Source organism: Pipistrellus kuhlii, unplaced genomic scaffold (genome assembly GCF_014108245.1).
Source record: "Pipistrellus kuhlii isolate mPipKuh1 unplaced genomic scaffold, mPipKuh1.p scaffold_m20_p_2, whole genome shotgun sequence".
Classification (NCBI taxonomy): domain Eukaryota; kingdom Metazoa; phylum Chordata; class Mammalia; order Chiroptera; family Vespertilionidae; genus Pipistrellus; species Pipistrellus kuhlii.
Window position 1 is genome coordinate 124,574,757 of NW_023425515.1, and position 24,218 is coordinate 124,598,974.

At 38.3% G+C, this 24,218-nt stretch overlaps 1 protein-coding gene across 6 annotated transcripts in view; it reads left to right on the top strand.

The window, feature by feature from the left end:
* CDKAL1 (CDK5 regulatory subunit associated protein 1 like 1) overlaps positions 1–24,218 on the top strand; it is a 625,188-nt gene that overhangs the window by 572,759 nt on the left and 28,211 nt on the right. For all 6 annotated transcript variants that reach the window (XM_036448124.1, XM_045584325.1, XM_036448129.1 and 3 more), the window contains 2 exons: positions 20,786–20,869; positions 23,677–23,841. In XM_036448124.1, the coding sequence (XP_036304017.1) occupies positions 20,786–20,869; positions 23,677–23,841 (249 nt within the window). The remainder of the gene's footprint in view (positions 1–20,785; positions 20,870–23,676; positions 23,842–24,218) is intronic.

A 24,218-nucleotide genomic window follows, 5' to 3' on the forward strand; every position in this document is an offset into this window, starting at 1 on the left:
GCCAAATGTCTATTAATGGGAAAGTAGTTAAGTAAGTTTTGACATATTATTATATAGCCTCCTGTATGCTGACTTAAAAAAATAATAAATAGAGTAGTGCTTTATGTGGCAACTTTCCCCTGAGAGCCATACAGAACTATTGTGGTGTTTTAAGTCGAGACATGACATGATCAGACTTGAGTTTTTAAAATTTATCTCTAGATGGATTATGGGAAATGGACCAGAGAGACATAAAACACAGGCAAGAATTCCATTACAATTGGCTGTTAATCCAGTTGAGCATTGATGGTGGTCCTAAAACTGTTTTTACACAGCCAAAAATTACTCTTCTGTGGCAATATATTTTTGCATTGTATTTAAAGGACATTTGTTGGGCAGCTCCTTCATACAAAGCACTTTCCTAGGCAAGGGTGATAAAACAGGTTTCCTGACTATAAAATTTATTTACTAATCTTTACTAAAAGTATAAATTTACTGAAATGATAAATTTATTTCTTTTATTAAGTTTTCTTTACAAACGAGGCCCTTCACCTCCTGTTTTTGTAGCAACGGAGCTCGTCTAGGTAACCATGCTGGGTTTTTTGCTTGACTTTCAGAAAGCTCAGAGGCAAATTCAGTGCTCCACTGTGGTGTCCATATAGCTTAGGTTTAGGGTATACAGTAGTCCCCCCCTTACCCACGGGGAAGGTTCCAAGACCCTCAGTGAACACCTGAAATTGTGGATAGTACTGAGCCATATATTATGTTTTTTCATATATATACATACTTGTGATAAAATTTAATTTATAAATTAGACACAGTAAAAAAAATTAACAATAACTGAGTATAAAATAGACCGATTATAACAATGTACTATATTAACATTCATGTGAATGTGGTCTCTCTCTCTCTTAACTAAGACTGCCCCTAAGTAACTAAGGGTCAGGGAGAGTATACCTTGTGGAGACATTGGCAAAGGGGGATAATTCACATTCTGGTGGCGATGAAGCGGAAAGACTCAGGATCTCGTCATGCTACTCAGAATGGCGCCTACTTTAAAATTTATTAATTATTTGTTTCTGAAAATTTTCATTTAATATTTTCAGACCATGGTTGACCACAGGTAACTAAAACCACAGAAAGCAAAACCACAAATGAAGGATGAGGCACTACTGTAATTAGCATCTACATTTTCCTCCATAGACTTATTTTTTTTTTTTCATTCCCAAAAGCTATGTATCTTCTGTTGGGTACTGATTATCCATTTTAAAAACTTGACAGGTTTAGAATGACTAATAAATAAAGGAACATCAAAGTTATCATTTTAACCACATAGTCTCTTTGGTCTCTTGGTGACTTTTTTTTTTTTTTTTTATGGACTTTACTGGGATAACACTGGTTTCAGGTGCACAACTCCACAACACATCACCTGTACACTGTATTTTGTGTTCACCATCCCAAGTCAAGTCTCCTTCCATCATCATTTATACCCCTTATATCCTCCTCTACCCACACACCACAATCACCACACTGTTGCCCATGTCCATGAGTTTTTTTCTATTTTATTTTCTTTTTCTTCAATCCCTCCACCACCGTGACAGCTGTCTGCCTGACCTCTATCTGTAAGTCTGCCTCTATTTTACCTATAGTTCATTTTGTTCATTAGATTCCACATATGAGTGAAATCATATGGTACTTGTCTTTCTCAGACTGGCTTACTTCACTTAGCGTAATGCTTTCCAGGTCCATCCGTGCTATAAGATCCCTTGATGATTTTAAAGGTAGCATTTGACTTTTAACTCTTAAAGTTGTGAAGATTTCATATTGGTTTAGCAAAGCTCTTTTAATAAAAAAAGGGACCACTTTCACTCCATAGCAGGTTACATGGTAGTTAACAACTTGCTAGGATTAATTAAGCACTTGTGACATCTCTTTAAAACTGTAATTTTACTTAAAGGTTGAAGAGGTAGTGTGACGTAGTAGTTAGAAGCTCAGACTGTGGAGCCACACTGCGGGGTGTGAACTCAGACTGTGCCTGTCACCTTCCAGGTGTGGAACCATGGCCAGGTGTGGAACCCCTTGGTTGGCATCGCTGGGCCTCAGACTCCTATGAGGAAGTCCCTACTGCATGCGGTTGTTTTGGGCATTGAACTAGCAGTATTTGCAGAGCACTTGCTATACACCTTTAAGTAAAAAGAGAAAAAAATAAATGAATATCATGCATCTTTAGATGGAATAGATGTGTGTTTCATTTCAGACTCTGTGATAAGAGAAGCATTAAAGATGTAAAGCTTTGATTTAGGTTTTTCATGCATGTAAAATACTTCTAAAAGAGAAGACCGTTTTTTCTATACGTTAATCAATTTAAAATTGAAGATTGTTTATTGTGTCTGTGATGATGAAGTTGAGGTTCCTGTTGCAAGGCCAAAGAGTGAAACAGGCAGCAAAAGGCTGGCATTCAAAAACGATGTGTAAGTATGGCAAACGTGCTACATATGCAGCTCATATCCCCAGTGGTGAAATTCTTCATTGGCTTGAGCTGTTTTGTTTGGTAAATTATAGTCTAAAGAAAGGAGTAACAATATTGCTTTGAATTCATACATCTAGATAGCCTCAATTCTTGAAGGATGGTGCAAGCACTAGAATGTGAAATGTTAGGCACAGACAGCTGAGGCGAAGGGTCTTCTTCCCTTCTGCCCCTAAGTCTGCAAAAGTCTTCACAGCGTGGGGTTTGTTCCTGGAAAAGAAGGCTCTGTCCCCTGACTATTAGAGAAGAATTATGATTTGAAATCCACAATTTCTCATTTAAGTTATTTATATAAACACCGGGGCGGGGCTCCTTAAATTAGAATCACACTGAAATATGCCTTTTTAGAAATATTGGTATTCTCGTTAATTTAGGTAGACTTGAATAAAATGAAGTTCTATAAAACACCTGTACTGCATTTTTTTAAAGTTAGGTCTCTTCCCTTCTACTTTTGAAGGGATTTTTCCCTCCACTTTAATACACTGGCTTATTTTCATGTTTATAATAGTTTTATATATCATGATAATTATTTTTTGATAAATTGAACATCACCCATACACACATACACAAACACTTCATTTTGTAGAGAATATATCTGTTATCAAGTCTATAAAAGAACTGGTTCTAGTTTATAATGATTATGAATTTTGCATAGATTTGATTTAACAGCCTAATTCTGTTTGAAAACTTCAACTTATATGATTTTTCTCCCTTTCTATTAACAATTAAAATGAATATATGAGGACAGCAGGTGTTTTGAACAAAACCAAGGCACTTGATTTACAAAATGAAGGGCTTGATTTAAAGAGTATCATATGCTCATCAACCTGTCTAGGTAGTACTTAAGGTTTTCAACTGATTTTTTTTAGCAATAAGATACATTGTCTCAACAATGACTGTCAGATCTACTCCATCATCTGTTCTATAAGGAAATTTAAGAATCATCAGTTACAGATATATTTGATGATTTTCCAAAAAGATAATGAAAATAAATACATAGAGTAATATTTTATTTTTATTTTTTAACTAGAGGCCCGGTGCATGAAATTTGTGCACAGGGTGGGGGGGGGGTCCCTCATGGGGACAGCCATCTTGTGTATTAGAGTGATGGTCAATCTGTATATTACTCTTTTAATAGATAGGATAAAGGCCTGGTGCATGGTTGGGGGCCAGGTAGTTTGCCCTAAAGGGTGTCTCAGATCAGGGTGGGGTGTGGGGCAGCCTAGGCAAGAGACCTGTGGTGGTTTGCAGGCCAGCCACGTGCACACACACATACACACACACACCCACAGGTGACCCAAGCAGAGGCCCTGGTATCTGGAATTTATTTATCCTCTATAATTGAAACTTTGTAGCCTAGAGTGGAGCTAAGTCTCCTGCTCACTCCCTGGCGGCAGCCATTTCTGTTGGAATTTATGTATCTTCTACAATTAAAACTTCATAGCCTGGAGTAAAGGCCTGAGCTGGCCAACGCTACAGAAGCTTGGCTTCCCCCATCACCAGAGGAAACCCTAGCCTCCTGCTCTTCCAGCTCAGTGGCTGCCACCATTTCTGTTGGAATTTATTTACCTTCTATAATTGAAACTTTGAACCCTTGTGTGGAGGCCTGGGCCTGCCAGGATGTGTGGAAAGCTTGGCTTCCTCCATTGCCAGGGAAACCCAAGCCTCCCTCCTGCTCATGTGGCTGTAGCCTTTTGGTTGGGGTTGATTTGCATACTTGCTCTGATTGGCTGGTGGGCATGGCTTGTGGGTGTAGCAGAGTAATGGTTAATTTGCATATTACTCTTTTATTAGATAGGATCCTTACCCGGATGAGAGAGGGAAGATGAGAGGGAGGAGAGAAAGAGAGAGTTATTTGAGAGAACATTCATCAGCATGCCCAAGTCAGGGTACCTATAGGAGGTACCCTGACTTGGGCATGTGCCTGACCTGGAATGGAATCCTTGACCTTTTGGTGTATGGGTTGATGCTTCAACCAATTAAGTCACCTGGCCAGGGCTAGAGTAATAGTTTATTTTTTATATTTAAAAAGTATCAAAGCTTAGCAACCTAACCAGAAATGATGAATTAACCAATGGGAGAAGTAAAATTTTTAAATGTATTGCAAAGTACTTTAACTGATATTTTTATATATGTTTCTTTAATTCTAAGGTAATTAGATATTTGCTTTTCCTGTTTCATAGATGGAAAAGGTAAATAGTTTATCTAAATAAAAGTCAGAATCTCACTTGCACTCAACCAGTTTTATCAGCCTTCAATACTTTGCTCTGTCAGCAAAATAAGAAAATGGAACTTAAAGAATAGTAGAGGCCAGTGTCAGAAGCATAGGGTGGTAGAGAGGATGAGAAATGGAGAGTCAAGTGACAGCCATATAGCAGCACCCAAGGCCATGTTGTTGTGCTGGGAAAGAGTAAGATGAGAGAAAAAGAAACAGTCATGAAACTACATTTCTTATCATCATTCTAAACAATATGACAGGGTATATACATTTAAGGATCTTTTATAAGATAAAATTCTTGCACAAAGCCAGTGCCCATTGTTTCTTTGTAAATCCTTCATCATTTATGTTGTAGCTCCACTGAAAGTGGGGAAAACCTGCATGTACTGCTACTATGAAGTGAGGTGTGAGGACGAATAGGGCCATAATGGAACCATCACTTGCAATAGGCTTATCAGTTGCCCTGACTCAACAATTCATTATCATGAGATTGCTTGTTAATAGTCAGATGATTCCTTCCTTTCCTAGTGTATCAGTATGGGGTCTTGTTTATCCTCAAGAATAATGCTCAACAAAGATGCTTAGTTAGAGGCAAGTATTTCCCTTGTGTTTTCTAGGAAATGCTGGGGTTGAGGGATGTATTTTAATATGCTTAACATTAAATTCATTTCATGCTTTTTTACCAAGTGTCTTTTTGGCAAACTCAAGAATTTTGAGATAATCATTTATTCATAATAACATATCTTTGTATTTATTTAAAAACAAACACAATTTTTGTGACTGAATATTTTAAGCTATTAACTGTCAACTTCAAAAAATGACATTTCATTGTGGTTATTAATCCTCACTCGAGGATATTTTTTCCTTTTTTTTTTAGAGAGAGAGTGAAAGGGAGGGAGGGAGAGAGAGAGAAACATGGATGAGACTGAGAGACATCAATTGGTTGCCTCCCATGCATGCCCCAACTGAAGCCAGAGATCAAACCTGCAATCCAGGTGCATATCCTAGATTGGGAATCGAACCTTAGACCCTTTGGTATGTAGGCCAACAATCTAACCACTGAGCAAAACCAGCTAGGTTCATAAAACAGCATTTTTAATTTGCTACACAAATCTGTCTATGTATATTTCAAGTAACAGATGTCTGTCACTCTGAACTTTAGAAATTTATTTTAAATGAAATCATTCAACCTCAAGTACATTGTTATAAACTATGTAACTTTAGCTAAAAGTACCCAGTGGGTTTTAGTTTCCTTATCTATGGAGTGAAGATAAGTCACTGCCTACCCTGTACAGGATTTGGTGAGGAATAAGTAAACCATTCTATCCCAGAAACAAAAGTAATATTAAGGGATGTCTGTGGTTAACAGAAATAAAGAGTGGAATCAAATTTTCTCCATCTGTTGCTTGAATTTTTTGCTTGGACTTTCTTATGAATCCTTCCCACCACTACCATTATTTGAAACAGTAAATTTGCATCCTTTAAGTTTTAGAACACTTGCTAGTCCTTGTGATACCAAAGAATGTATCAACTAGAATACACAACTGGGATACACCAATAGCTTGGTCAAGCTAGGCCTTTACAGCTCCAAAAGTTGTTAGAAGCAAGCAGAAGTTAGCTGTCTGGTCCCAGTTGCAATTATCTAACCTTGCACTGATTTCTAGAAACCCTCAACCATTCTGAAATAACTGTTAAGGAAACTGGATTTGCATTTAGGATTTAAAGCTTCTTCCCAAGTACAATACTTTTTGCCTGGTTGTGAATGGTCCATGGAGCTCTCAATTTTGCTTTATGAATTTTTATTCAGCTTATGTATTCCCACAAAGGGAACAAGTACATCTTTTAAAGAACCTCCTGTGGTTTTGTCTTCTGTGATTTGGTAAACAAGCATGTACCATACATCTGACTTCCTTTTCCCCAAAATTTCCTGGTTTCTGTGAAAGTCCAGTACATCTTCATATTATGAAGTCAGTTTTGAAATCAGCTCACAAAAAAAACATAAGTTGATTTTTTTAAAACAGTTTTCTTAATCTGCAGTTTGACATTAGCAGTTCTATATTTGATATGTTGTAATCTAACACAAAACATAGAACTCTAGGTGGCTATTTTGGAAACATATTTTAATTCTTTTCCTTCTTTCTCTATTGACTAGTGAATGATGATAATGGAAATCCTTCTGCTATTTCCCTGCTTCACTGTGTTGTGTGGTGATTATATTGCTTTGTTTTTTCTCTTAGGAGCTTGTTTTGTGCCTTATACCAGACACAAAATAAGTAGCAAAGTGGTGGCGCAGCACTGCATGCTGCAGGAAACACAGCTAGGAGCTGGGCTCCCAGGAGCCATGTCTAACTCACAAAGTAGCCGAGAGCAAGTTACCTAAATTCTCTGTGTTCTTCATCTATTAGCTGAGAACAACAAAAGTATCTGTAGAGATGAAAAATAAGGGACCTCACCACTTTGATGAGGGAATCAGCATCCCTCACCAAAGTGGTACAGGTATTGCTGTTAATGAACCTACCTTGATATTCTGTGGGGGAGGATGGGCATGTATGTGCAGGGGCAAGAGGAATATGGGAAATCTCTGCACCCTTCTCTCATGTTTGTTGTGAGCTTAAAACTGCTCTAAAACATAGTCTTTGGTAAAAACAAGTAAATTACTATGTGAAATAAGATTATTACAGCTTCTATTTGTTATGAAGGTGGTAACAGAGCAAAAAAAAAAAAAATGCATTTCTTCTATGTTCCTTAGAAGAAATTATAAAATTAAATCCTTTGAAAATATCCTCATTGATGATTTTATTCCAATTTGGCAAAAAATATCAATGCATGATCATATAAGTACAAAAAATCTAACTATATACTTGTAAGAGGGCTGGTTGTTTCATTTATTTATTCAACAAATCTTTATTGAAAATCTACTGTGAGCCAGGCATGGTGTTCAGCACTAGGGATATAGCTACAAATAAAAGAAATACAATCTCTAGTCTCATAGAATTTAGAATATTGTGAGCTTTCATCTGGGATGTTTCCCTTAAAATATTTTAGGGTATCACCTTACTCGAGGTAAATAGGATATTTTCTCCTGCTGTAGTGCCAGGCCATGGACTGTTCATAAATTCACACTGTCCTATATACTAGTTAGTGACAGAGAATCATTGTTTATTGTGATTCTGATATGCTAATGAAGTGGTGCTGATTTACAAATAACTGTTTAATCTGTAATTAAAATCTGGAAGCTCTCTTAAAAATGCAGTTAAAATGCATATTCACTGGCCTGCAGTATTGAATATGCAATTGCAAAACATTAAGAAAAGCATATCCTATTTATCACTCTCAATGAACCTTTCACCCTGGTTCCGCTGGTTCCTGTCATCCATCCCATCAGTATGCTTCCAAAAGCAGTAACTGTTCTTGGGTCTGTGTGTGCCTAAGTATAAACTCAAAATCTGTAGGGTTTAATTTTTTTTAAAATCACATATAAGTTTAAACACGCACACACACACGCATATTATCATATCCTCATTAAGATGATGGGCCCCTGACTATATCCTAATGCTTGCTCAGGAATCTGAAATTCATGTATGCAAAAGGAATTTTTCTTATCTTTCTGAAAGAAGAATGATAAATATTTATACACCCTTAACTCTTTCAGGCAGGCGCAGGATCATATTTTAGGAATGACAAGAAGCTGCTCAGGCTTTTTTCCCCTAGCATGATTCATCTTTCCAATAGCTCCTGAAAAAATGAATTGTGGGTTTATCAATATTGGCCATTTTCCTCCTTTCTCCCCATTAAATATGCTTTGTCTTACATCTCTGAAATCCTTTTGAGTCATGGCTTTGAAAAGGGAATACAAGAGTTATCTCTGCTTTTCAGGCAAGATTCCTCCAGGGACAGCATGCCCAGCAGAACTGCTGAGCTTGCTCCCCATGCTCGCCACATTCCTCCCGCAGCATCCACTTTGTTAGCTGGTTAGCAACGACCTGGTCTCTACACTTACCCATCCAGCCTTGCTTTCTAACAGTTCTGAAGCAGTAATTAGATAGAGCCCCAAGACAGATTTCTACTTGAAATTAAAAATTTCCCCTGACTACTTGAATCAAGATATCCGGTAGGAATGTGCTTCAGCTCACAGCACTAGCTTCTGAGTAAATGGAAGATGCGTGAGATTTTGAAGGTTATTCCTGACAGTAAGAGTGCTCTCGGCTGTATTTACCAACTCTAGTCAAGCCTTCCCAGCACCCACACTGACTCCGGAATGCTATTAATACGTTGTAATCTGAAGACAACTCCAGATTCAAGCCTGGCAATTATGTTGATAATTTCTTTCAGACAGGTAAACTGAATCCCTGAAATGTTGCTCTAGTCATTCTTTCATTCATCCTTGCACTGGGCAGCCATCGTTAATCCCAGACGGTGCCAGCTCCAGAAGGAAAGGCAGGACCAGTGGTGATGAGACAGTGACAGGCCTGGCCTGGCTTGGGACGCCACAGCCGCTGGCGGCAGACCCTCCCCTCCCCCACGGGGCCAGTGTGCGCTGCAGGACAGCCTGCGGGCCCTGCCTCGGGATGGAACACTTAACGTAGAAACACAGCATGTGTGTGTCACAAGTGGCCTTATAGGTTATTGATTTCAAATGTCCCCTCCCCCTTTTTTGGATGAGGAAACTGGGACCCCCAAAGTGAAATGATTTGCTCAGAGTCAAAGAGCTAGTTAGTGGAAGAGGTGAACTGAAGGCTTCTTGACCCCCTAATTAATGTTCGCTCTCCAAGCTCTTGTCTTATGGGCTCAGGTTCTGTCTTAAAGGGAAGGAGACTGCACTAATGGACCCAGAAGCCCTTACGTAAGATGGAAGGCCATACACTGAAAGGTCTGTCACCGATTGGGCATTAAAATCAAAATTACTGTGTTTTAAAATATAAAGCAGTATAGAATTTCTATTAATGTGTTACATTTAGATACTATTTTTGGTAAAACTGTAGGGTGGGAATAGGCAAGAATTTTTTTTTTTTTTTTTTAATTACAGTGTGATTTATCTACTAAACAGGAGACATTCAGTAGGAGAGAGGATTAAAAGAAAATCCACTCTACTTGTAGGATGGCAGGCAGAAACCAGCTGGCTTTTGTATTCTGAGTAGGTTGCCACATAGAGAAAGGCTTTTAAGATCTGGGTGATGTCGCAAGTTTTATTTTAACAGTATAATGCCACATGCAGAATCTGTATAGCATTACAATGTCTCACACTATGTCTCCAGTCTGTAATGTTAAAGACTCGAATATTCTCAAGGTCTCTAAGTTCCTGCAGAGCAGTAACTTTACAGCAGTTTGGAAAGTTCAGTCTTACTAAATAGGTTCAGTAGGTTTTCCCAGCTACTCAAGTGAATTGGCTCGTTTCTGCATTTAGCCTCAGTAACAACTGCAGGTTCCTGTTTACATCTGTAATAAACAAACTTTCCTAGAGCAGCTTGCAGAAGTGGCAGTCTTCAGGTTTAAGCAGGTTACGTAATATTGTGTTTGGCAGAAGAGGGTTTTTAAAAAATATCAAAGCAGCCCTCATAACTACTAGATTCCTTTTGTTTCTAACCAAAGAAAATCGTGCAGAATTGGAAATTGTGTGGATTAAATAGCTTCATTCGTTTCTCTCCCGATCCCTCTCAGTCAGTTCTTCCCCCAAAGTGGATTGATATGGAAAAGTGCAGAGATTTACTTGAAGCTTTCATCTTTCTTAGTAATCATCCTAGAAGAATGTTCTTTTATTCTTGGTTAAAATTTATATAAAAATTGCCCACATGTTTACCTGCAACCTCAATTTTCTTTTGTTGAGTTCCATGTTTTCTCAATTGTCTATCATTAAGAGGAAATAGGGAAAGAGGATAAGACTGAATCAAACTTACTCCCATTAAATTGCATCATATGTATATGTATGTGTGTCTCTGTGTGTGTGTGTGCATGCATGTGCTCACAGCTAATTACGAGTGCAATAAAATTTCATAGAATTTTAATTTAGCTTCATTAACTCTGCGACTGAAGTAATAATAAAAGGGAAAAACAATAGATGGAGAGAAGCAAATAGATCAATTTTCTTTAAATAAAGACATTTTAGGGGGAACTCGTATTCCTTTATGTAGGTCGTCATTGCCATTTCTCAATATTATACACCTATAAACTGCATAGCAGGACTTGTGTGTGCTTGAAGAAGCTACATCTTCACAGCGGGAGAGGGAGTCAGGATCAAGCTTTGAGATGCAGGTGCACAGGAACACAAGTGGGCTCTTCAGCCTGCAGCCTGAATGCCAGGCCAATAAAGCAGAAGCTCTCAAGCTGAGCTCTCAGGGTCTCCCAGAGCTGAGCCAAGAAGGGTGGGGGTGGGGAGAGGGAGCAGAGAGAATAATTGTTATTCAGTCTTCTTAATGAGATGTATTGCCCACTGCCCAAAGACTGTGGCAGTGTCTTTTGTTATGCTAATTAGACACCCTTAGAGCTGGGCTGTCTTTGATTTCGGCTTAATCCTTTCTGCTTCCTCAGCCTCAATCCCAACTAGCAAATGGTTGAAAGATGGTGTGTACTGCATGTGTTATTTATTGCTCGCATCTATGCTTGCTGAGTTCTTTGGTAACAGGGTTGATAATGAAAGATTTATCTTACCAATGGTGGTACGTGTTTTGGACATCCTTTTGGGGCTTTTGAAAAAATGAATTTGAGGATGATCGATTTCTGCCTTTTTAGTTGAAATACCGTTGCTTTTTATATGGTTGCTTTTGTAGCTATCCAAAATGGGAAATGACAGACTGGAAAATTTAGATATCCTCTCATTGGATGCCTGGATTTCCCTAAAAATAACAAGCATTTTATCATGGCTTAGCTTTGGGGGAGGCTGTGGTCAACCAGAAAGATAGAAGCAATAATTTAAAGGTCAAAAAGAAAATTTTAGCAATTCAAAATTCCCGCCTTTACAATTTATAGACATATATGCATTCTTTACTAAAATTAAAGTGTTTCATTTACATAATTATTGCTATTAAGAGTAAATGATGTTAAGTTAAAAATGTTTTTAAATGATAAATATGATTCCTTCTAAATAGTGAAATGTAGTTTCTGTTAAATTCTTAAAAACTAGGTAGTAACTGCCAAAACCGGTTTGACTCAGTGGATAGAAACTTATATGACTGAAAGGTCCCAGGTTCGATCCCGGTCAAAGGCATGTACATGGGTTGCAGGCACATCCCCAGTAGGGGGTGTGCAAGAGGGAGCTGGTCGATGTTTCTCCCTCATCAATGTTACTAGCTCTTTATCCTTCTCCCTTCCTCTCTGTAAAAAATCAATAAAATATATTTTAAAAACAACAACAACTAGATAGTAATGTTTTAGAGCAGCCTGTCCAATAGAAATATAGTGTGAACCAACACCTATTTTTTTTTTTTTTTTTTTTTTAGTTTTCTGGTAGCTACACTAAAAAGGTGAAAAGAAATAAGTGAAATTAATTTTAATAATATATTGTATTTAACCCAGTATATAAAAATACTTTAGCATGTACTAAAATAAAATTAATGAATAGTTCGCATTCTTTTATTTATGTTAACTTTTTGAAATCTGGTGTGTGTTTTACACTGACGTGTACTTTGCAGCTCATCTCCATTGGGATTTGCCACATTTTAAGTCCTCAACAGCCACGTGTGGCCACTGTACTACGTGGTGCAGACTTAGAGTCAATCAGTAATGCACTTGCTCAAAAACAAATGTCGGGATAAAATCCATATGAGGTGTGTGACTTTGACCACATCACTTAATCTCTAATGGGCCTTAGTCTCCCCTTCTGTAAAATGAAGCTTTCGAACTAAATTAATTTCAAACTTATTAATTCCTCCAACCTTGCCAGCTCTGAATTCATAGCTCAAAAAATTCACATTTAGAGCCTGGGTCAGCTGGAACTTATCCTTCCTCTTCTATAATTTAATGTTTGAAAAGGAGCCTTCTTTTCCCACAAAGAAAATTGGAGTGTCCTCACCACATCCACACCTTCTTTCTTCCGAATGTCTGAATCTTTCTTTGGGTTCTTGTCTTCCGCTGCCTGGATGAAATGTTTGGTGTGTAGGAGACTGCAGATACCTGGCTCTCAGCAATCATCTCCCAGGGCTGTTGGAATGAGGGCTTTGGGCAAAGGTTGAGGAGAATTGCAAGTAATTCCATATATTACTAGATTACACGAACACTAAATCTCTAAAAGTCGGTTGTCTATCTTTCTTCCTTTCTCTTTGTAATCTGGATCATTTATTGTGTCATTAGTGAAACAAAAATTCTAAAGTCAGGAAGGCAATCTGTCAGTCGTTCTGAGCTGTACCTGTCACATTTGTGCTTTGTTGAAAAGATCCTGAAAGGAGATTGGCGCAGGCTTCTGAGGAATGACTGATGGAGACCAATGAAAAAAAGACCAGGAAGGTGGGAGTGATGGAGACAGTTGTTCAATCTTAAAACCCCTTTTAGTAAAAAAGAGTTCCACACATAGTCCCACTTAGCCATTCCATTAATAGGATCTTATCGATGATACTACTGCCCACAGGACTTTGGATAGTTATAAGGTTGAGCACTTTCCTGTACTGCCTAGAGTTTCCCTGGTGTGGGAAAAAATGGCTCTACATACTTAGGCCAGGCCTGTGATAAGGAAGGGCAACTTGCTTGGGTTTAAGAGAGAGTGGACCTCATGTAGTGTGTTCTTATAAAGATCTTAAAAAATTCCACCAAAACCATGTAGGTAACCCTTAAAATGTTCTAGAATACCAAAAATGTCTAAGCAGGTGGCTCAGAGTTGGCTGTTTTTTGAACTGGAATTCAGTCAGCACTCAGTTATAGGTCTCTGATATGAAAGGGATCAGGTTGGCCTTTGCCGTGTAACTTTGCTGCTGAAAATTGCTGCAACCAGATCAACAAAGCACTGTTCCTGTGCTTTCCTGCCAGCTCTCAGCCAGCAGATGGAATAGCTTTATCATTAAGGATGGGATTCTGCCTCCAACTGGGAAGAGACTCCCTTGGGTTGTCTTTCTCTTACTGGGTTGAGCACATGGCTAGAAAAAAATATTAGCCGGTGTTTGAAGAAATAGCACACCTGGCTGATGTCAGAAGAAATGTCATAGTCTGACTCGATCCAGCTGAACCACCTTGGGTCTGGTCTTCATATTTCGTGTCATTGTTTGGGAGGAAGGACTTTAAAAAGTCAAATTATTTTTCAGTTGTCCTTCATGTTTACGTTGTTTCTGAAATATGAGGAAGGAATAATAGGGCCACTAAGATGCTCATGGCAATTAATAATAAAATATATATATATATATATATATATATATATATATACACACACACACACACAATATATGTTAAATACTTGAAGGAACATTCTCTCCATTTGGAATGTATTAAATTGTATAATAAGTAAAGCTGAAGAAGGTGTTTTAACCAGAAGATACTATTTAAAATCTATTAAAAATCTAATAGAATGTATTTTCTGAAGTAGTTTAAAAGTCACATACAAGGCCAGCCACTTTGACAATAAACTGTCCAACATCTCTGAAAAACCCTTATCTAGAGCAGTAAACTAACGTCAAGCATTTTGAATACGATGGCCTACGAGTCTCATTACTTGTTTTCTATGCTATCATCATTTTTGACACACATTCCTGTGTCATGGCCCTATTTCATTATTGAATAGCATTGTGGAATAAGGATATTAAATTTTAATGTTATTGCTATTATTACTGTTGACCGTCTTTAGCATAAGTGTGCTGGTTCTTTAATTCTAGCTTTGCAGGGCCAGAAAACAGAAGTGTACATAAACAATCCGGAAAATGGCTGTATACCCTGGAGACCCTGCATCATGTGTTCTGCTGCTGTGAATGATGGATCAAAATGGAAAGGTTATCATTTTCATTAGCCAGAAAAGAACAAGACCATACTTTTTTTCTGAGTGTAATTACGGTGGTTCACTGGCAACATTACACCGCAGTAATTAGTCTGAAGGTGTATGTGAGGGCAGGCTCTTGCACAGACACTAGAAATATTATTTCAGAGTTTAAGGTCACAGCCTTGTGTTTAACATGTTCCACACAGCTTTGGGGGAAAAAATAAAAATAAAAAACTAATTTGACTGGAACTAAAGAAGGACATTTGACATTTCCCAGAGTCATGTATTCAGAAGCCAGTCAGGTAGAAAAATTGTTTTTTAGTACCTGCAATAAAAAAACAAAAAAGCACACATAGCTGCAGAAGTAGCATGGTAGCATGTCAGAATATCTCGTAGGATAAACAGAGATAGAATTCAAGTTTATTAGGAACTTGATGTACATAATTATGAGAGCGAGCTTTTTGATATGTGTGTTTTAATCTCTATTTTTCCCTCAGGCAATTGGACAGAAAAATTAATTGCTAGAAACTTTTCATGGGAAGCAAATAATTTTTTTACCTTCTTATAAGTGTTTTCAAGAAATAAATTATTTCTCTTACACCAGTTCTCAGATAGTCATCTGTCCTTTGTGAATGTTTTTCAGATACTCTGAAATATTGAACTCTAACCTCGTCTAACGGTGCAGAGTAGAAATTGAATTGAAATTATTTTGCAAAACCACATCTCAGCTTTTCTGTTTAAGGAAAACAAAAGTGAGAAGGGGGAAAAGTAAAGAAGAGAAAAGTAAATGTAATGTAAAGTTTATATTTAAAGTCAGATGTAACTTCAAAATAAACTTTTTGCTTCTTCCAGTCCAAGGAGTATTTATACCAGTAACATTTCTTACTGGGTTAGAAGTGAAGTCCCAGATACTGTAATGTTTTGTTTTTTTTTAATTTTGGTATTGTTTTCCTGTCTTGAAGCAATTCTTTTTAGTTTCTCTCTTGAAATCCTTATATAGCCATGCAGAATATTGTTTGTTTTAGGACAAATGGAGAAGTAGAGTGTACTTGAATGAGCATTCATTGAGGGACCAAATTCTGTTGGAAACCACTGCTTTTTTAACGCTAATGTGTTTTGTGTGTGTTATCTGCCATATGGTTAGTGATGTTTCTCACAACTTGAGACACTCGGGAAAATTTAAGCAGAGATGTGACACAAATAACACAGCTTAGCTGATTATGTAATAGTACTGAAAAATCTACCCAAAAATTGAATTTAAAAAGCATTGTTTTTTGTTTGTCACAGGTGTTTCTCTACTCAAAGAAAAGTCACATGCTGCAGAATTAGATCCATGATGTTGTGTGTTCTCTACAGCTAACAATTGAATAGGAGGATCAAGTAGAGGGAATCGCCCCAGACTTTTTTTCCTTCTCTCTGCCTCTGCTTGAATCTCTGCATTTGACAGGACCTTAGTTTCCCCTCCGTGAAATCAGAGATTGCAAAGCCCCCTTCAGGTTTTTACCTTTGTTGTCAACTTATGGAAATTGTCAAGTTTTCTGCCATTGTGGCTTAAAGAAAAGCTTAAGAGCTTTCCTCATATTTTTTCAGCAAGTCGTAGAAAGTTGTACCACCTCATTTTTTCCTAGCCAGGCCCCAGTGCCCAGGAACTCCAGGTCACCAGTATTGCGGGACCTGGGGCAGCGGGGTCCTGCGCCTTACCTCACTCCAGCGACCCACTCTGTGAGATGGATGGGTTGTTTTACAAGACTATTTTTTATAATTTGTTTTCATAAAATGTCTTTTAAAGTCAGGTGTAGATAGACTAAGTGAAGTTCTGCACATCCTCAGAAACATTGCTTTCTCCACTGATATTTGATGAGTGAAGGAGAGTATGCCTAGCTTGTGTAAGCAGGTATCAGGACAGACAGCCACTTTCACAAGTCCTGACTAATGTCCTGAAGGTCAAACTTTGCCAGTGGAAACTGAGTGTCCCATAGTAATATTAGATATTGTATTGACTGTTTACCCCAAATCAAGCCTCCTTCAAGAAACATTTATCCTCCCTATACTCTTTTCAACCTCCCTTACCTCGCTTTCCCTCTGGCACTCATCATACTCTTGTCTTTGTCTATGACATTGCTTAATCCCTTCATCTTTTCACCCAGTCGGACCCCTCCTCCCAATGAGGACATATCTCACTGTCACTTTAATTTGCATCTCTCTGATGATAATATTGACACTGAGCATCTTTTCATATGTCTATTGGCCATCTGTATGTCCTCTTTGAAGAAGTGTCTATTTAGGTCTTTTGCTCATATTTTAATTAGATTGTTTTGTTTTTTTGGTATTGAGTTTTATAAGTTCTTTGGATATTAACCCTTTATTAGATGTATCATTGGCAAATATGTTCTCCCATTCATTGGGTTGTCTTTTCATTTTGTCATGGTTTCCTTTGCTATGCAAATTTATTTTTTTCTTCTAGGATTTTTATGGTCTAACATTTAAGTCTTTAATCCATTTTCAGTGCATTCTTATGTATGCTGTAAGAAAGTGGTCTAGTTGCACTTTTTTGCATGTATCTGTCAAATTTTCTCAACATAATTTATTGAATAGACTATCTTTAACTCATTGAATGTTTTTTTCTCCTTTGTCAGATATTAATTGACCATAAAGGTGTAGGTTTATTTCAAGCATCTCTGTTGTATTCCATTGATCTGTTTGTCTGTTTTTATGTCAGTACCATGCTGTTTTGATTACAATGGTCGTATAGTATAGTTTGATATTAGATAGCATGATTCCTCCAACTTTATTCTTCTTTCTCAAGATTGCCATGGCTATTTGGTTTTTTTTGTGGTCCTATATAAATTTTTGTAATATTTGTTGTAGTTCTGTGAAATATGCCATTGATGTCTTGATAGGAATTATGTTAAATTTGTAGATTTTGGGTAGTTTGGACATTTTAATGATGTGAATTCTTCCACTTATTTGTATCTTCTTTAATTCTTTCTTCAATGTCTTATAATTTTCCAAGTAGAGTCCTTTTACCTCTTTGGTTAAATTTATTCCTAGGTATTGGTTTTAAGCAATTGTGAATGGAATTGTTTTCTTAGTTTTCCTTTCCAGTAGTTCATTATTAGTATAAAAAATGCAACTGATTTCTGGATATTAATTTTGTATCCTGCTACTTTACTGAATTCATTTACAGTTCTAGTATTTTTTTTGGGGGGGTGTCTTTAGAATTTACTATATACAGTATCATGTCATCTGCAAATTATGACAATTTTACTTCTTCCTTTCCAATTTGGATGCCTTGTATTTCTTCTTCTTGTCTGATTGCTGTGGCTAGTACTTCCAGTACTGTCTTGTTTTTGATCTTAAGGGAAATGCTTATAGTTTTTGCCTATTGAGTATGATACAGCTTCCCCTTTCTTCCTAGCCTTGACTATTCTGGTTAACTTAAAGTTAACAATTCCTCTTTTATCTTAATCATCTCTGCTGAATAGCCATATTTTGCTGTTAGTCACAAAGTTCATCAAAACATTATTTTCAACCTTATATATTTGCAGGAGTTGGTTCATTTTAAAAATTACATAGCATTCTTTTTGTAATCTGGTTCTGAAAAGGGTTTGTTTTAAGCCGGTGGTGTAACCTTGCATTTCTGTCAGTAGGTCCAGTTGTTAGGGAAGGTTCTCTCGGTGGTAGTGAGGTAGCCATAGAAGCTACTTCCCAGGGGAATATCAGAATGCCAGGTGAGACATGTAAGACAGACTGGTTTGATCACTTCTAGTGGATTATCTCAGTCATTAACATAATACCTGGATGGGTGCTTGTTGTCCTATTGTCTTAAGATATAGGTGGCCTTATTTTCTTCAGATTCCCTGGCTTTTTCCTTTTAGACTGGGATTTCTTGCTAGAAAACAGGTATTGATAGGCAAAGATGGGTGACCATCCTCATTCTTGTTAAATGCAGTTCTTTAACCACACTAGGTGAAAGGAGAAGACAGTTGAAAAGTATAGGGGGAGGTGGCTCATTAAAAAAAAAAAAAATGTGAGGTTTATTATACATGTCCTTAGCCCATAAGTTTCTTCACTGTCACCAAGGCAAAGTTGCATCTTCCAGAGTTCCCTTCCTTAGCATCATTGTTGTTTTAAGGTTATTTGAAATAGCTGATTATCTTAAAAGTTGTATTGTATTTTACATTCACTTCATTGAAACTTTAATCTTACAAAAATATTGAGGATTGCATGTATTAGTTTTTGTTCATATTTTAGGGGGTGGGGATAGATTGTAGCAGCTTTTGATCAAGGTCTTAGCTTTCTTATGCTTGTTTTTGCCCAGTATTCTCTGAAGAAGTATAAAGCCTCACCAGTGAGATGAGATATCCATGGCTGAGAGACAAAAAGGGTGACTGGAGAGTTGTTTGCCACTATAAATAACTGCACATCGCAGTTTTCCTGAATCTCTTTGGCAAATAATAATTAAATATTCACCTACAAATAGTTCTCTGATGGTTGATTGAAAGCCCTGCCCTCTACTGTATAAACATAGCAAGTCTCCTAATTCTGTGTATATATTATCATTATTATGTCCAGATAAATAGGATAGTCCAAAAACGATGATTGCATTCACTCCAACAAGAAGAAAGAACCAGCATTCGGTTTCAATGTCTCTGCAATCCCATATTATTGTTAGATTAATTTCGTGAAAACTTAATGTTACATGGAGTGTAATTGCAAATTTCCTTAAGAACCATCGAGAGATACTTATCCTAAGTTATAAGCAACTCACACTGTGAAATGTATGCAAACATTCTAAGTTTTTTACAGAAAAACATACTTCAGTGAAACCCAGTATTCATCAGGGGTTTTTTTGTGTGTGTTTTTTTTTTGTTTTTTTTTGTTTTTTTAATAAAGCTCAAAGCAGAAGTTTCAGAAACTTTCTTTTGTTGCCATTGATTTTTAAAAGAAATTAGTGTTGCAGGAACTATTACTACTTTTCAGAAAGTGAAATAAGTCTTTGATAAGTGTCACCCTAGAAATCTTACAATCTTTGACTAAGGGCTACATTTTGAATGGGATAGTAAAAAAATAGCAAAGTATGGCGTATTGGGGTATTGGCATTGCACGTAGAAGAGGGTGTGTTTTCAATTGTATTGGTGGCCTATTTAGTGCAGCTGTGTTTATGTTTCCTAAATAGGAATTGCCTGAACGTGGTGGCAAGTCCCTACCTATGAAACTGGGGATTGCTTTTTTAAATCTTCATGCCAATGTGCTTTAATATGGAGGGTTATATTTACCAAGTAACAAAAGCAAATGTAATTCCAGGGCACAGTCATTCAATGCAGTCATTTAATATTTGCTACATCAGACATTTTGTAAAAATCAGTAATTGATACTTTATGTGTTACATTTCACGGTGGGATAAACTTGGAAATGTTCTAGAAGTCACATTTCTTTATCCCATATTTTGTTTGATTTAACTTCTTGGTTATTGAAAATGTGTGCTTAGATAATAAATACAGATACATATAGGTTGATCCTATAGAGAAGTAACAGTCCCCTATTTTTGTTGTATTTCTATTTAAAAATATGAATATGAGGTCATGGCTACAACATAGAGGAGTCAGTTGCCTGTGACAGAGAAAATGTATATGACAAGTAAATAGCTGTGTGAATTAATGAGCAATTTCAGAATAGTATGTGAAATGTTTAGATGCAAGCTCTTAATGACTAGTTTTTGGAAGCATTTTCTTTAGTGTTACATTCCCCATAACTCAAATTAATGTTTATTACTACTCTTTCATATTGCCAAAATATTTTCATGAATTTGGATTAGAAGCAGCTTGTTCTGGCTTGTTGTGCAGCCTTGTTTCAAGAAACAAAGTGATATTTAGAAGATTTTTCTAAGTCTTAGAAGCCTTAATTATCTTATGCTGAAGGAGGAAATAAAATCAAGTTTTGTTTCATAGTTAAGAATACAAGATTTCATACCAGGCTCATTTTTATTACCAAATAGTTAATAAAGTCTTTCAGGAAATTTGAATAGGTGATTCTTTATTAGCTGTTAAGTAACTAGCAATTTAGAGCCTACTTTAAATTCAGGAGGATACTACTTACGGGGATGGCATTTGTTTTGAATTCTTAGGTGTTTGCCTGTATCATTCCTTTTTTTCTCCCCTTTTTCCCCCAGATTGGTGAAAGACAACAAGTGTTAGTAACAGAAGAATCTTTTGATTCCAAGTTTTATGTTGCACATAATCGATTCTATGAGCAGGTAAGAGATATTTCTGTGTTCTTAAATTTTCTCCAAAATGAAAAAGAGCTCTGAAAGTAAGTCTGCTTAAGCAAAAGGAACTTAAAAGGGAGGAGAGTTATAGAATCTTGTGCAGCAAGGCATTTTATAGCATCCAACCAGCCGAACTGATATGGGCCTTATCTTCGTGGCTTAGTCATTCAATGCAGTCATTTAATATTTGCTACATCAGACATAAAGGAATACGTGTATTTCAGTCCTCACTAGTCTTTGAGGGGGCCAGCCTTAGGCTTTTGGGAGTTTGGAACAGACAGCTGTTCCTGCCAACATCCCCACAGCCTGGCAGAGCCCTGTCCAGAGGCAGGAAGGATGTCTGCATGGGCGGCATCAGCGGGAAGGGCAGGGATTTCCTCTCTGTCAAGGCACTCCTGCAGGTTTCTTGGTTGGTTGGTTTTTTTTAGTTCTGTTTAGTTTTCATATTTGTTTTTATAACTCCCAATTGATAAAAATGCTGGGTGCAAAGGGAAAAAGTCTATTCCTTGGATTCAATTCTGATTGTGTGAGGAGAACAGTGTAAGGACCGAAACAACTTTACCTTGAGAATTTTCTCCCAACCCAACTGCAGGGGCTCTTTTCCAGCCCAAGAAGCCAGCCTGCCTTGCCTCCCCCAGTAGCCAGATTGTGTCTCGGCATTTGGGACTCCACTTGCCCAGGAGGTAAAGCCATTGGAAAGTGACTGAAGGAAACAGCAGGCCTCCTCGAGGGGCATTGCGATATGGGGATGGGATATGGCCTCTCAGGTGGGGGACTTGCATGGGGACAGGGATTTCATGGGTCCTGGATTGTATTAACTTTTAAGATCAAATGAGAAGTGGATTTTTCTCTATGGGTCATGGCCATCATTAGAGCTTGGGAAGGCTCATAAGACCACTGTGGGCAAGTCATGCAGGGGACAGTCAAGGGCAGCCAGCCAACTGCGCCCGAGCAGGGAAGCAGTAGCTAAGATGCCTCGGGCACTGATGTGCCACCTGGAGCCATCTCTGACGGGCCTGGGTCCTCAGGAAAGGTGGGGAGCTTTCCCAGACCCAGACTAAACAAGCCCTGTCCCGGGCCTGTGGAGACAACCGTCACTGGCGAAGAAGGATTTCCAGCACTCGTGTCTGAGCCGAGGCTCTCCCCACTTTCCATCTCATTAATTGACTCCAGAAAGCCTCTTTCCTACCCAGGCCTGCTCTCTGCTCAGCCTGGGGAGGAGCTTGATTGTATTTTCATTGCCTCTTCCCTCTCCTTTCTCTTGCCATCTGGGTTTCTGCCTCAGCGGGGAACTTTTTTCCCCTTCATTTTAAAGGCAATGGCATGCCTCATTAGCTGTTTCCTCCAATTTAAAGCAGCCGGGCTTTTTCCAATTATTAAAACCGGAGGGGGAAAAACACTGAGCCCTTCATTCAGATCAAGGCAGCAGATCAAGGGGAGTTATTTTCCCCCAGAATCACACCAGATCTCCCCGGGATAGTTTACTCTGGAGATTTTCTCGTCTTATAAAAATTGATTTAAAGGGGCTTTCATATTCTGATACTAAAGCTCTCTTAGTCCGTCTGCTTACCGTGAGTAACTCACCACCCAGGTGACCTTCCTACACTTTGATGAAGCGGTGGACTCAGTGGTCATGAAAGTCAGACTCAAAAGGACCGAGATCCACCGCGGCCTATGAGAAACCGGCTGTGCAGCCTCTGCCTCCTCTGACCTTTTTGTCTTTACAGTTAAGTTACAGAGATCTCACAGGAATTATTTTTCTACTGAGATGAGTTCCAGAAGGAAAGATTACATCAAGTTATCAAAGTCTTGCTGGGTCAGAATTAGTCTCTTTATTTTGGATCCCAACTTTAAACGGTTGGCCAGTAGCTAGTCCTAAAATAGAGGGAGATATAATGCATAAAAATTACCTGTAAGTTCCAAAGCAGGGGAGAGATTTGCTCGAGGTAAACAAGTGCTTTTACCCGAAATCTCTAGTGGAAAGAGACCATAGGACAATTTCCTATGAACCCTTCCAAAGTAGCTGATTCTATGTGCAGTTAGCGCTCACAATACATGCGTTTTATTACAGAGCAAAAGAACTGAATGGCAACCAGTCAAAGGAACTTTTTATCTCCATGTTACCCATGTTTGGGATATTGAAGAGGTTGCTTTTAAGTGTTCTTTCTCTTCCCCAAAAACACACACTCGTACACACACGCACACATATACATGCACACAAACATGCAGGCCTTCATTTGAAGTGTCTGCTCAAACCAGAACTCTGATAGCTAAGTTGGAAGGTATTAAAAGCAGGAGGCTTTCATCAGTGTTGTCTTGGTTTCCTTCATTGCACGGGACAGCCAAGAGCAGAATATCAAAGGCCTGTCCAGAAGTGACTGGCGGCCTGCTGGGGTTTCCCAGGTCTGCCTCCCGCATGCCTGAGGACAGCAGGCGTCCCGCAGTGCAGGAGGCTGTGTGCGCGGCCCCTCCCAGCGCCTGCCCTCCCCCCAGGTCCCCACCCAGGTCCTGGAGCAGCTGGAAGATAGAGCCCACTTGGGGTGGATCTCAGAATAGAAAGGACATTAGCTGACAGCTGAGGAATTCTGAATAAAGTGGGACTTCACTTAATAGTCAGACACCAATAATGGCTCATTCATTGTGACAGCCCGGCAGACTGGTGTACTGTTTTCCTGGGGAAACTGAGTATGGGCTGTGCAGGAACTCTGCTCCCTTTGCAGTAATTCTATAAATTTAAAACTGTTCTAAAATTAAAAGTTTATTTTAAAATTGAGCCTTCTGAACATTTTTTAAAGGTTTTAGTGCCAAAGAACCCCACATTCATGGGGAAAATGGTCGAAGTGGACATTTATGAATCAGGAAAGCACTTTATGAAAGGACAGCCAGTAGCAGACGCCAAAGTATACACGCCATCCATCAGCAAACCATTAGCCAAAGGAGAAGTCTCAGGCTTGACCGAGGTGAGTAAAAGGTGCTCCCCTCCACCCTGCCAGTAAGAAGCAGCTGGGGAGGCACAGTGTTCGGACGGTGGCTCCATGGCTCTGTATTTCACAGCCCCTCTCTGTGTCTGCAGGAGGCTGCAGTCCTTGAAATCTGAATTAGAAAGATGCAGTTCTGCTGGTGCCTTTAGCTTTTTTTTCCTTCTTCTTCTCTGCCTACTAAGGGAATCAGCTGTTTCTGCTTCTGGTCTAGGTGCAGAAGGCAAACGCCATTATTTTCAAGTGAAAGATATAACACCAAAGATGGTCAGATCTGGTGTGTGTCTGTGTCAGTAAAATCCTGAATGGAATCGGGTGAGGGAAGACATCGTTTCTTGCTTTATGAAGCTGTTTATAAT